This window comes from Vigna umbellata, chromosome 1 (assembly GCF_029865625.1).
Source record: "Vigna umbellata cultivar VRB3 chromosome 1, Vumbellata_1.0, whole genome shotgun sequence".
Lineage (NCBI taxonomy): Eukaryota > Viridiplantae > Streptophyta > Magnoliopsida > Fabales > Fabaceae > Vigna > Vigna umbellata.
In genome coordinates this window covers 90,629,818-90,644,765 of record NC_142165.1, presented here as the reverse complement: position 1 = coordinate 90,644,765, position 14,948 = coordinate 90,629,818, and the positions used below count along the sequence as shown (strand labels likewise).

Below are 14,948 nucleotides of genomic sequence, written 5' to 3'. Positions count from 1 at the left end.
TTAGAAAAAGAAATTAAGATAGAATATATTTCTTGAAAATTAGCAAATGAATTAACAGAGAGCACAATTAGAACACGCAACATTGAATCAAATACAAAAACCTATTAGTCAATGATAAGTACATTATTTGTTTTCTTTCTACAAAAATCCCTGTGACAAATCATGATTTAGACGCTATAGTAATATGAGGAGGAAGAAGAGGAGGATGAGATCTTTTCAAGAACTTGTAGCACCTCTTTCATTGAAGGCCTTTTAAGTGGAACGCTAGACACACAACTATACCCTAGCTTGAAGTAGGCCAACAGGGCCTCCTCTCTCCCCTCCATGTCGGCCCTGATAGCCATATCAACCATACGCAAGGCCCGGTTCTTATCCTCCGTCAAAACCCCAGGCCCTTGGCCCGTATCATCCAAAACCACAATCTTCCCCGTTAGAAGCTCAAGAAACATGACCCCAAAAGAGTACACGTCCCACTTGGGGTGAGGCTTCAGGTTCCTCAGCGACTCGGGAGCATGATAAGGAGATAAGCCCATCATGGAACTAGGGCTCGGGCTCGGGCTCGGGCTTGGCCCATAGGTAATGTCCTGAAAACTGTCCCGGGAGGCCGTGGATCTCTTGCTCCCAAAAATACGCGCCGATCCGCCAGCCTTATAACTGGTGTCACCGGTGACTATCCTCTCAAGCCCAAAGTCTCCAATCTTGGGCTCCATGTCATTGCCCAGCAGAATATTGCTAGGCTTCAAGTTTCCATGCACGTGTTTCTTCTCGTGGAGATAAGTCAGTCCACGTGCCACCCCTTTCGCTATCTTCAGCCTGATTTCCCACGGTAAATGAGTCGGCGAGGTGCCCGCCTTCCCTGATTATACATTCCAAGCACACAATTTTTTACTTTTATCATAAATAACGTAACATTGACCAAAGTTGGTGCACCAAATGCATTGAGAAAAACATAGAAACCAAGAAAGAAATTATTTTGATGTAAAACAGCGAGCAAAGCATCAGAGGAAAATGGAAACGACTTACTGTAACGAACATTGGCAAGGCAACCGTTTGGAACGAAATCATAGATGATGAGTTTCTCATCGTGTCCCCAGTAGAAGCCTCGAATGCGAACCAGATTAGGGTGCACCAGTTTAGCAATAAGTCGAACCTGGTTCTGGAAGTCCTTGAACCGCTCCACACCGCTCTCCCCGATTCTCCGAACCGCCAAGGACATACCATCTTCCAAGACAGCCTTGTACATTATGCTGGACCCCGTCGCACCCAATATGTACACAGAAGCCTTCAGGAGCGTTTCCAGTTCAAGCTGTCGTTCTCCGTCCACAATCACAAGAGTCCCCGTTTTCTCCTCCTGTTGAGGACCCTTTGGCTTCTGCCCCTCCACCTCGCTATCACAACTGCTTCTTGTCTCTGAACACTCTTCATCTTCCGCTCTCTTACTCAAACACGACCACCTCATAAACCTTCTAGACTCCCACGAACTCTCACTCTCACTACCACTTCCACTCCTCACAACCGCCTCCTTCTTCACCACCTCCTTTTTTTTCTTCAACCGGTACACCTGCGCGAATATCATGCCAAGGATCGCTATCCCAATTACGTCTCCCACAACGATTCCTATAATCGTTCCTCGCTTCAGACCACTCCCTTTTTTCCCCCTAGGCGCCGCCGAAGAATCAAACGTCCGCGGGATTGCCGCGATTGCAGGAGGAGATATAGGAGCAGAAATATTCGGTTTAGAGGACGACGAAGAAGGAACAGGGCACACATTCTTCGTTTGTTCTCCACACAGGTTGACGTTACCGGAGAAAGATTTCCAGTTCTGATTCAAAAACACAGCGGAGTCGGGAACTTGGCCGGTGAGGTTGTTGAACGAAAGGTCGACGGTGGCGTTTCCGGAAATGTTTGCTGCGAACTCCATCGGGATTTCGCCGAAAAATCTGTTGTAGGAGATGTTTATGTAACGCATGGCGTCTCCGCCGAAATCCGCGGGAAGAGTCCCGTTGAACAGGTTTGAAGACAGATCCAAAACCTGCAACGTTCTCAACCCGCTGGGAAGAAAACCTGACAAGTAGTTGTTCTTGAAGGAAGCCAGAGTTAGGTTGTGCATGTCGGACAAATCGTGAGGCAGTTTTCCCGCCAAAGCATTGTCGGAGAGGTTTAGGCATTGGAGATTCTGAAGCTGGGGAATGGACTGGGGAACCTCCCCTGTTATTAAATTGTTAGAGAGATTGAGGAACCTAAGCTCGGAGGCTTGGGAGAGAGAAGAAGGAAGAGAGCCGTTGAGGGAGTTGTTGGAAAGGTCTAGGACTTGAAGATGTTCAATGGAACCCAGATCGGAGGGAATTGAACCCAAAAGCTGAGAATTGGGAAGCGACAACGATGTGACGCGGTACTCGGTACCGTTCGTGGCTGGTACGGTGGAACAAGAAACGCCGTTCCAGGAACACGGTGTCTGGTCAGTGTAGTTCCAGTTAGCGAGGACGTAAAGAGGGTCGTTGAGCACAGCGTACTTGAAAGAAAGCAACAGAACGCCGTCTCTAGTGAGGCCAGAAGAGTGGTTAACAGCGAGGAGAAGAAGCAGCGAAATTATGAGAGGTTGACAGAAGAGAGTCATGATTTTACAGAGTAATCCCACATTGCTGACGGAGGGAGAAAGAGGAGGGAAAGGTGTAACGGTGATTTATTGCGATGGGACGGAAGGCCATGTGGATGGATGGAATATAAAAAAAAAATGGTTGAAGGACATACACAGCTCACCAAAGACGGAACCTCTTACAAATATGCTCCTACGCTGCTTGCTACGATTTATGGTTGAACTCCAAATAGTTTATTGCTTAATCACTTCTCTTCTCTCTCTTCCTAGTACTACATGTAAAGCGATGCTTGTGCATAGCATCTTTTTCTACTACTACTAGACATGCAGGTGAAGTTGGAAATTTAGTTAATGCAAACCTTTTTCTGCCTGATTGACTTCACAAGCCCTCCAATGATCCAATTCCTGTGTCAATATAATTACGTCTTCGTCTGTTCACTATTTAATATTACTCTTAATTAAAGCTTTACCAATTAAAATAACTGGCTACTTTATTCTACCTAAATGGACAAGCTGTCATTTGTTTTTTCTTCTTTATTGCTGTTTTGGTTAAGGAATGGGAGAAATCAAAACAATTCAATTCTACGGCAAACCAAGTCTATCTTTTCCCACTGGATACCATCATTTTCACCTTCGCCAAAAAAGACCGAGAACCAATGGAAAATGTTTTTAAAAAGAGAAACAGAAATAACAACAGTATCTTTCTTCAATGTAATAATTTATCTATCGGAAAAACATATAGCTATGTTTCGTGCCATTATTGAAGGTCCCAAAAACATAATCCTACCATCCGTCGCAACGTCGTCGTCGTTATTAGATTAATTAATTCAAGCGAAAAAAATTGGGAAAATTTTGATCTTTGATCTCAATTCAATGTCCCCAGTTTTAAATTTGAGTGGCAGTCACGAAAAATATAGGCGTGCGTGATGGCATGTATGAAGGACCATTCGCATTGAATTTCATTACCGCGAGAACGAGAAGATATGGCCCCATTAATTATCTAGGGGGACAGTAAATACATAGTACCACATCAAATGACCGTGGGAACAGTCTTGTTTTTTTTCTCACAGTTGTCCATGAACCATAATAATCCATGACCTTGATGAAGATTGCTCGCAGATAATTCTACTGGCACTAGATCATAATAAAATAATATTCTATATAGTACAAGAAGTCTAAGGAAGAGGCATCCTCATTTTGACGGTGGACAAAAAATCAAACGGACCCCTTTCTGTCTGTATACATCTTTTGTGAAACAATGGCAGATACTGTAGATTCGCGATTAGATTATTTGCAATTGCAAGGTAGCACCAATCTGAATTTTAGGTCACAATTTTGGGCTTGCATTGCAGCCTAGTACAGAACAGCTTATTCGTTTCAGACATTATAAGGAACCAAACATGGATGATTGATCGGGTTTCAGATCACACATGGGAACGCATTATCACCTAAACTGTAATCTTGTTCTTTATTAGCTTGGCTCCTGCATTTTTAACATTTGTTGTCAGCTTTACTGACCTCTAATTTAAAAATCCAAAAAGGTACCAAAGTAGACATTTAATTGCCCTTTTAAAAATTAATCAAACACGAGATTCAAAAGGTCTTGTACCTGCTTTAAATGGTGGAAATTTCACAAACATGATGTAGACTAAAGTTTGTGTGACTTTTACTTTCTGGGCCTATTAATAGTAAACGCTCCTTTAATTATTTTTCATTAAGATCAAGCCTTTTATTCTTTGCTATAAGGATAAAAGGTTAAAAGGGCACTTAAAGCATATACGTTTTGCTTTTCTTTAATACACGTTCTCTTTCCGTATAGAAGAAAAGATGCAAGAATGGAGAAGGTTGGGGTCATGGCAGATCACCAAAAAACAATTGCTTCAAGAAAGCTCAGAATGGACGCTCGATAGATGATCTAATAAGATGCAACAAACCAACGCTCATGGTAATTAGATCAAACAAGCACACCCATCATACTCCACTAAACTATGAAAGTAACGTGTGCATCTATGCTTATGCTCAACCAACCCCATCCAAGATTCAAGCAAAGATTAGTGAACATTTTTAGTAATCTACCAACTCCATGCTAAGAGGAAAAAGAAAAACTTTAAAAAGAGAATGAAAAAATGCATAATTTTCATTGGAGACATCTTTAGGTGATCTAAAACTTTGTGAAAAGATTGTGCTCCCTATGCCTTTAAGTTGGTGTTCAATGATTAAGGGCCAAAAGGAAATTTGACTATTCATTGAGGAATATAACACTTTACTGATTAGTGGCGCCTGGCAACATAATGTTTGTTTTTACCTTTTCTTCATCAACATGGAGCAAAAAGAATGCAGTTCACAAGCCTTTTATTTACATCTTCGCTTCCCCCAATGAACGGATCATGTTTCTTCCTTCTCAAACAAGTTAGCTCATTGAATCTTGAAACTCCTTGTCATTTTTTCAGTTGATAAGCAACCGTGTATTTTTAACAGATAATGATGTAAAGGGAGAGAATGAAAATGAATAGTTGAAACGAAAATCAATGAAGAAAGTAAGGTTAAAAACACGTCAAAGGAAAGGACCTAGTCCAAAGTCTAACAAATATTAAACAAAACGTGAGATTGGACACTTGGATTGAAGTCCTTGGTGGCTGATTCTCAACACCAGGCTGACCAAGGCTTGTTTCTCACTGGCAATTTATCTTTGTGCTTTGTTTAACATTAATTCAGACTTTTATGACTTCACTCACACATGCAGGCATGATCTAAGTTGGTAACATATGCATTTATTTACTTCGCCCAAGTTAAATAGAGGATATAGGATTCAGATACTGAGATAGAAAAATTGAGTCCAAATTATTATATGGGATAAGATCTTCTAATGTGATTTTGAATAAAATTAGGGTTCGCTAGTGCCTAATTATATAATAATAGTTAATTGCAACTCCCAGAATTCCGACAGAGATGCTTGCAGAAGAAGCTTGCACATGGTCGACATAGTCACCTTATTGATCACCACGTGGCATCGCACAAATTTTAAATGTAATTAAGACTTGAGAATAATAGTTGTCCTTAAAAAATTCTGCCCTTAAACGAGACATACGATAAGGTTGGTTTTCTTGCTTTTATAAATTTTGTCCAGGGCTAACTCACGTACATTTTGATTCATCCTCCACTAGCATTTATTAATGAATTACACATCTCTTGATTCTAATAATAATAATATAATAATAATAATAATAATAATAATAATAATAATAATTGTTTCGGGGTACATTTTCCTGTGTGTTTCTTCCTGTGTGTCTCTGTTGCTCCTGGTTGTCTGGGATGCTTGGACTTCTTCAATTGTTGCTCTTCATACTCGCCAAGAGAGGGGGAGGTACCTGCAAAGATACTCCGACGCTCAAGTCAGATGTGAATCATGGAGCTAAAGCTCAGAAGAGAGTAATTGGATACTGCTCTGAAATATTATTCAGGATCTCTAGAGCATAAAGAGAACGTACCTGGACTTGGGTCCTGTCACTGTATTTATAAGCAAAATAATAATAACCACCTTACCTAAAAGTGTGGTTAGTGGCTTTGACTGATATTTTAACTGTCTAAAATATCTAAGATATTTATGTTATTACATAAATATCCTTACTACATAACACCTGGTTGTCTGGGATGCTTGGACTTCTTCAATTGTTGCTCTTCATACTCGCCAAGAGAGGGGGAGGTACCTGCAAAGATACTCCGACGCTCAAGTCAGATGTGAATCATGGAGCTAAAGCTCAGAAGAGAGTAATTGGATACTGCTCTGAAATATTATTCAGGATCTCTAGAGCATAAAGAGAACGTACCTGGACTTGGGTCCTGTCACTGTATTTATAAGCAAAATAATAATAACCACCTTACCTAAAAGTGTGGTTAGTGGCTTTGACTGATATTTTAACTGTCTAAAATATCTAAGATATTTATGTTATTACATAAATATCCTTACTACATAACATGCCCCCCAAGTCCGAGTTAACCGTTCCGTTTTATGAACGTGGTAACTCTAGGACTTATGAGTTTGATGGAGGCTGTCTTCGCTGTAATTAGAGAGCGTGTGCAAGTAAGGAATTTGATGGACAAAAAGGAGGCGAAGACGAACGGCAAAAACCAGAAGGTTGAACAAATTTGAGGCCGAACGGCCAACTTCTTGAGTGCTCGTTAATCATGAATGTCGAGCGATGTTTGAACGCTCGCTGATACGGATTGGCGAGCGCTTATGGAACGCTCGTTGAAACGGAATGTCGAGCGATGTTTGGACGCTCGTTGACGTGCATTTGATTTTCGAGCGTTGAGGTCGACCGATTGACTGAGTGGACGATCGTTGACATTTGATTGTCGAGCGTTGAGGTCGAACGCTGACTGAGTGGACGCTCGTTGACATTTGATTGTCGAGCGTTGAGGTCGAGCGTTGACGCTGTACGACTGACTGAATGGACGCTCATACACATGAGTTGGCGAGCGGTTGAAACCAAAGGGAGGCCGAACGGCCGACTGCTTGAACGCTCGTACATGGATTGTCGAGCGGTTGAAACCAAAGGGCGAACACCTTTGAGGCCGAACGGCCGACTGCTTGAACGCTCGTCCATGGATTGTCGAGCGGTTGATGTTCTGGGTGTTCTGGGGCGAACATCTACCAACGGGAGTGTGTCCCTTTGTTCGATGCACCTGGGTGTTCTAGGGCGAACATCGGCCAGCGGGAGTGTATCCCTTTATGCACGTGTTGTTCGATGCACCTGGGTGTTCTAGGGCGAACATCGGCCAGCGGGAGTGTATCCCTTTATGCATGTGTTGTTTGATGCACCTGGGTGTTCTAGGGCGAACATCGGCCAGCGGGAGTGTATCCCTTTATGCACGTGGGTGTTCTTGGGCGAACATCTGCGGGGTTTAGAAGTACTTCAGGATGATCGGCTTTCAAGTGTCCGCTTTTATGTACAAGATATGTTTATCTGCTCTGTAAGAAATAATATTGAGTATATAAGTGAGACCGTTTGGTCAAATTGCAAACCTGATGGCTGAACGTCCGTTAGCCCGAATGCTGTACGCTTGAGGACGAACGTCCGAGAAATGTAATGGCCGAACGTTGATGCCAATATAACGAACGTCATTGGAGTGGAGTGGCTGGATGTTAATGACGAGCGAACGGTGGAACGTTCTGGACCGAATGTTAATGACGACCAAAGCGAGCATCAGCTGTAATTGAATGGACGAGCGCTTGCAGATCCGAGTGGACGAACATTGTTGAGTCTGATGGCCGACCTGTTGAGGCGACGGACTGCGGAACGAACCTGGGGCTGAGTAATGGACGTTCAGGACGAACGTCATTGACATCGTCTGGCCGATCATGGGTTGGGTCGAATGACCGTGGTGTTCGAATGATAGAGCGTTCGTTTGGAGTTATGTTCGTGCAGTAGAGGCCAACTGCGAGGCCGAGCGGTGATGATCAGCGAAATAACGAACGCTCTAGGCCGAACGTCCATATTGATTGTGGAGCGTTCGGTCCAGGAGGCGAGGTGGCACGTCCGGCTGTGTGAACGCTCGTACTCTTTGATTGTCGAGCGTTCGTTCAAGAAGGCGAGATCGAACGTCTGATAGCTGGAACGCTCGTCCACGTTGAGTGTCGGGCGTTGGCCTCCTAAGGTTGAGGACGAACGTCTTCTGTTTGAACGCTCGTCCACGTTGAGTGTCGAGCGTGCGAATCCAAGGGCGAGGACGAACGTCTGACAACTGGAACGCGACGAACGTCTGATTGCTCGAACGCTCGTCCAATGGCGTTGTCGAGCGTTCAAATCCGAGTGCGTGGAAGAACGTCAGTGACGTAGGCTGAGTACAAGACGTTTCATGACGAACGTAGTTGGCGTACGTTCCAGGACGAACGTAATTGACGTACGTTCCAGGACGAACGTAGTCGACGTACGTTCCAGGACGAACGGAGTTGGCGTACGTTCCAGGACGAACGTAATGGGGGACCTTCCAGGACGAATGTAATTGTTGTACGTTTCAGGACGAACGTAATGGGGGACCTTCCAGGACGAATGTAATTGTTGTACGTTTCAGGACGAACGTAGTTGGCGTACGTTCCAGGACGAACGTAATTGGTGTACGCGTGGCAGAACTTTTTGGACCAATTGGACGAACGTTGTGGATGAATTGAACGTTCGTCCCATTATTTGTAGAGCGGCCTAAACCAAGTGGAGTGTCGAGCTGCTGGGCGCGAGGACGTTTTGAACGCTCGTCATATGGCTTGTCGAGCGGTTTGTTAACGCTCGTGTTGAAGTTTGGTCGAGCGATAGAGATCGAACGTCCTCGAAAACGAAAGGCCGAACGCACGCAAGGCTGATTGCGGGGCATCTCAGGACGAACGTCCTTGACGAAGAGACGAACGCTCTAGGCCGAACGTCAATGTCGTACTTGAGGCTGAGCTAGGGACGCTCCAAGACGAACGTAATTAGGGACGGTTCAAGACGATCGTCATTGATGAGCGACGTGACGAACGCTCTAGGCCGAACGTTAGCCGTTTCGACACTCGTATACACTCATTGTTGAAATGGTTGGACGAGCGCTTGTTGAAAAGGATGGACGAACGCTCGTCCAGTTGTTGAGGCCGACTGTTGGGACGCTCGTACATAGTGATTGTCGAGCGTCCTCGAAGCCGAAAGTCGAGGTCGAACGCTGGAGTATTTGAGGAATAGAAATTAGGTTGGATGACGTGGAGGCCAAACTGAATGACGCGTGGGTGGAGCGAGTCTTGCGGAAGACGTGGAGAATGGGTCTGCGATCAGTTTGGCGATCTTTCGGGTGGGAATCTTCCGCGCAAACGGCGAGTCTGATGACATGGCTGGAACTGAGTTCAATTTGGGGATTTAGGGTTTCTGTTCTCCGATTTTGGGGATTGTGGTTTGTGGAAATTGGGAAATTAGGGATTTCTGATGTGCCTCCTTATCCTTAAGTTCTAAGGAGGCAGGAACTGAAGTCTGGTGGATGAACCGTGACCCTGTGATCAGAGCGTGAGTGATGGCAGTGGTGGTCTTCTTTGCGGACCAGGCTCATCACCAACTGTAGAAGATTGTTCCCGTTCTTACGAATTGGGGTTGGTTGAGGGAGAGCGGCGACCCTGGCCGGCACAGTGGTTGAGCTTGCCGAAGAGTCGATTCATGGAGGAGAAGACTATACTTCTCGCGCGCAACGAGAAGAGAAAAAAGGGGAACCTGATTTCGCGGCCGGTGACGACCTTGACGAATGGCGGTGGCCCTGGTTTGGTGGCTTCAGCCGCGACTTGTGATGGTAGGACTCCTTCAGACAGCGACGCGGCAAAGAGAAAATCTCGCACGCGAGAGAGGAGAAGGGGAAGAGCTCCGGTGACGGCCGGTTTGGGCGGAGATATTGGCGAGTGTGCGTGACTGGGTAGGGGTACTTCTCGTTAATTGCTTTGGAAGAAAAATCTGGGTTTGTGGGCGTTGGTTCTGACCCGCATGATTTCAAGGGGTGTGATTTCAAGGGGTGCGATTTGCTGATGGAAGATGAGTTTGGTGGCTTCTGCTACGAGACCCGCATGAGGGGTTCACAGATTTGGGATTTCATAACTGATGATTAAAGCGTGAGGGAGTAAGGATGGTCTTTCCGTGGTGAAGGCGGAAATGAATGAGTTCTGATTTGCACCGTTTCCTCTTTGCAGATATGAATGAAGGTCTCCGAGGAAAATGATGAACGAGCTCGTGAAACTCGTGATCTGGGTTGGGTTTGATTGCGCGCTTTGGGGTCTGAGGAGTGGCGTCAATGGAGGTGCTGGTGTGGGTGGTTTCCGTCACTGTCGCAGGATCAGCGTGACCATGTTTGGGAGGTGATGGAGATGACTTAATGATTCCCCTGTGACGGTGGTGTTCGGTGACGGAGGCTGATGGACGGACTTGATCTGGAGGCGTTCTCTACGCTGGGTCTGACCCGTAAAGAGGCACAATTTCGCAAACGGTGCTTACAGTAGCACTAATGGCTCAGGGGGAGAACGATGCTGCAGTTCCATCTTGTTGGAGTAGCTTTATCCGGAGAGGTGATTTCTTGAGGCCGAGTGCTCTTCTTGTGGTTTTTGTGAGATGACACTCGGCCCCACGGTGGGCGCCAAAATGTTTCGGGGTACATTTTCCTGTGTGTTTCTTCCTGTGTGTCTCTGTTGCTCCTGGTTGTCTGGGATGCTTGGACTTCTTCAATTGTTGCTCTTCATACTCGCCAAGAGAGGGGGAGGTACCTGCAAAGATACTCCGACGCTCAAGTCAGATGTGAATCATGGAGCTAAAGCTCAGAAGAGAGTAATTGGATACTGCTCTGAAATATTATTCAGGATCTCTAGAGCATAAAGAGAACGTACCTGGACTTGGGTCCTGTCACTGTATTTATAAGCAAAATAATAATAACCACCTTACCTAAAAGTGTGGTTAGTGGCTTTGACTGATATTTTAACTGTCTAAAATATCTAAGATATTTATGTTATTACATAAATATCCTTACTACATAACACCTGGTTGTCTGGGATGCTTGGACTTCTTCAATTGTTGCTCTTCATACTCGCCAAGAGAGGGGGAGGTACCTGCAAAGATACTCCGACGCTCAAGTCAGATGTGAATCATGGAGCTAAAGCTCAGAAGAGAGTAATTGGATACTGCTCTGAAATATTATTCAGGATCTCTAGAGCATAAAGAGAACGTACCTGGACTTGGGTCCTGTCACTGTATTTATAAGCAAAATAATAATAACCACCTTACCTAAAAGTGTGGTTAGTGGCTTTGACTGATATTTTAACTGTCTAAAATATCTAAGATATTTATGTTATTACATAAATATCCTTACTACATAACAATAATAATAATAATAATAATAATAATAATAATTTCGAAGGTCTAGAAATACCTTGACTAATATTACATCAGGATTAAGGTTACATAGAAGTTGGTAAATAATTTAATTAATAGTATAAAATCCTCTAGTCTCGAACAAAAGCAAAAAGGCTATTCGTAACTGATTTACGAGTACACAACTCTATAGCCGCGAAGATAAACAACTAAATTATCATAGGTTGGCAAATAATCTGTTAGTTGTTTTTGATTCATTAGTACAAAACTATTGAATTTTAAATCTCTTCCTTTATAAAGTTTTGAGGCTTGATAAGCACACTTTAGACTTAAGTAGATTTTACTTTTAATATAAAATCAGGGTTCAATTTTCCTTGTTTCTTAGACTTTGGAGGTGAGAGATGGCAATCGGACTAGGAGTATTTATTTTATCGTTAAAATATTAATTTATTTATATTTTTGTTTGACTTTGTCAATTCAAATCAAATTTTTTTTAGTAAAATCTTAATTTTTTTTCAATTAATTTCGTCCATTTTACTAATGTGTAATACAATGTATGTTAGTTTGTGATTTTTAAAAAAAAATTAATTACTTTTTAGTTTTTTTAATGTAAAAAAAGTTATCTAAGTGTCAAGTATTGTGTCACGTTATAATAGTAATGTTCATGTCAGGATTAGTGACATGTGTCAGTGTTACGTGTCAATGTCTTGTATTTAATTTAGTTTCTATATTTGTTATTTTTGTTGAATTCAATCCCAATTTATTTTAAAATTGAGCAATTTTGTCTATTTTAAAATTAAGACCAAATCTAATTTTTATATAAATGTTATACTACCTTACAGTTATGTCATCGAACCACTTTTTATACCTAATGAATTATAATTGATACAATTAGTCAATATAAAAAGTATTTTTTGCATTAGTCACATGTGATAAATCAAAAACAAATAAAAATATTAAAACATAAACATAAATTATCAATGACGTCTCTTAATATGACGTCGATGTTTTGACAGACATTAAAGGTAAAAAATAACTTACGTCAAAACCCTTTTTTTTATAATAGTGATAATATATAATGAAGATAAATCTCACCTTACATAATAATTTAATAAGAGTGAATTAAGCTTAAACTTATCATTCTAATATCCAACTTAATTTAAAATTTTGATTATTACATAAATGTATATTTACACTTTGTTAATGCAAATATTCCATTCAAAATCGGGTTGAGTTCTCAAAATACCTGTAGATTTTGATTTATTTCTCATCCTTTTTAGATTTTGTATATTTTCTTTATTTACTCCACTGAAAAATTGTGTTTCACATCATTTTTTTGGGTCAAATTTACATCACTTTTAAGTACTTTTTTATGTGAGTATAAGACACGATGAAGTTTCAACATTTTACACTAATTGATATCATGCCCAATATAAAAAAAAAAAAACATTTGGTTTTTACATTGGTTATGAGCATGATAATATATGATGTTTACATTACTTTTTTTAACATCAACCCAAAATTTAAAATAAAAATTAGAATATTTGAGTCAGATAATCACAATATATTTAAATAGTTACATCCGAACAAAATAATTATAATAATAAAATTATCCATTATAAGTTAAACTATCTAATATTACATACTGTTATAAAATAAACATAAGGTAACTAAACAAAATAAAACAAAAACTAAAGCGCCAAATCTCTTACTATGTTGAGCATAGAGTAATTAATACAGAAAATATCTTATTTACAAAACTATTATCACATTTCTTTTACTAATTAATATAGAACGTATGACTCAAATTAGTTATTTTTGGATTATTGTTTCAAAAGTTGCAAACTTAATATTATTGACTAAGGAGCTGAAGTGTGATGTTCCTCAAATATTAAATAAGAAGTACTTAATGATGATAATTGAATTAAGATAATTTTCGGTAATCATTAAATATAGTGAAATAAATGGGTATATCCCGAACAATTCGTTTAATATTTTGAACATAAAAAGAGAAGGGTAAGAAAAATAAAAAAGAGTAAATGAGATGGCAACTTAAGAAGATTTTTTTTTTAAAACAATAATCTTCTCTAAGTGTAATTTCTTCTCTAAAAAAGGATAATGAAATATTTAGAAAGATAAGAAGTGAATTATTTGCCTTTTCTAAAGCTAATATTTAGAAAGTGTATTTATTTTTCTTCTAAGCTTTTAAAAGAGGTTAAAAAAAATTAAAAAGTAGAAGTTATTCAACCACTCCTGCTTTTGTATTCTCTTATATTTAAACACATAGTGTACACACAAAAAATGAAAACGAATAAAAGTAATGTACTGCAGTCGATTATGACCACATAAGTAAATTATTATCAAAAGTCTAAAATGCATGCTATAGAGTTGTCTATTTTTTTTATTAAGTTTTAAATCAACTCAGTCATCAATTTGTAATTACTCCAGGATATAGGATCTGATTTGCATGATTTAAGAATTAATTATGCGTAAATCATCATATTATTGGAACATGAAAGCTATGTTTGAAAGTTGGATTAGAGCTGTTGTTCAATAAGAAAATTGGTAAATCTTGTTCGGTGAATTAAAGAGAACTTTAGTGAATTAGTGAGCGACAATAAAATCGCGATCATAACTAATTCAAACCGGTCAACAAATTTATTTATTTTTCGTTTATTTTAGTGTTATTAGATGTAAATTTATTAATGTTATCAGAGAATATGGTGTACCATCATGCATTAAATGTTAAAACCCAGTATTATAGTCAGTCTTTTACTTTTAACTTTTATTAGCAGTGTAAAGTTTTTTAATGCATTGTAGTACAGCTAAATTAAGATATTGCCTTTTCTTAATATTAATTGCATGTATTATATAATTTTTTATTAGTGTTGTTCAAAGTTCAACTACATGAAATTATTAAATTTTAAATTCATATTTTGATCGCATTAGTTTGACTTTTTTTCTTAAAAAAATAAGTAGTGTTAATAGTATTTTTTAATAAATATAATTTCATAATTATTTAAAAATAGACATTTTTATAAGAATTTTCATCTTCGTATAAATCTTTTTATCATGGGTCTCAAGTTATTTTTTTTATAATTTATCGCTTAAAAATATTTTTAAAGATGAGAAATATCAAACAAATAAAATGTAAAAAGAAGGGTAGAAAAGTAAAAGACATAAGTGTTTGAATTAATGAAATGGTTGAAAACACCGTGTGACTTAGAATTTTAAAAAGGTTTTACAAATTTTAACTTTATTATGAGTACAAGTTTTTATAGTTTGGATCTTAAACAAACCTCAATTTTTAAAAACTACTGTTTACAAGACCCACATTCCAAAAAAAAGTAAAATGATATGAGTATAAATTTGACCATTCTCATCCATATGATCAAATAAAAATTAATTTTCATTAATATTTTTATTATTAATGATTATAAACTTTTTTGTGTCATTTTCATCCTATACTAAAACTGGTACACATGTACTTC

The 14,948-nt window shown here is 39.8% G+C and overlaps 1 protein-coding gene across 1 annotated transcript; it reads right to left on the bottom strand.

The window, feature by feature from the left end:
• On the bottom strand, positions 1-2,994 carry LOC124826005 (putative LRR receptor-like serine/threonine-protein kinase At4g37250). The gene is made up of 2 exons (XM_088104696.1): positions 1,024-2,994; positions 1-856 (listed from the first exon to the last, which is right to left on the bottom strand). Exons 1-2 carry the CDS (start codon positions 2,615-2,617, stop codon positions 168-170), a joined length of 2,283 nt encoding a protein of 760 aa, XP_087960822.1. The 5' UTR covers positions 2,618-2,994; the 3' UTR covers positions 1-167.
• Positions 2,995-14,948: the final 11,954 nt, after the last annotated feature.

What these genes read in the sequence shown, in the direction of transcription:
- LOC124826005 (XM_088104696.1), bottom strand. Translation starts at nt 2,617, where the DNA reads ATGACTCTCTTCTGTCAACCTCTCATAATTTCGCTGCTTCTTCTCCTC. An exon ending in CCTTGCCAATGTTCGTTACA is followed by an intron (nt 857 to 1,023) that starts GTAAGTCGTTTC and finishes ATGTATAATCAG; the next exon opens with GGAAGGCGGGCACCTCGCCG.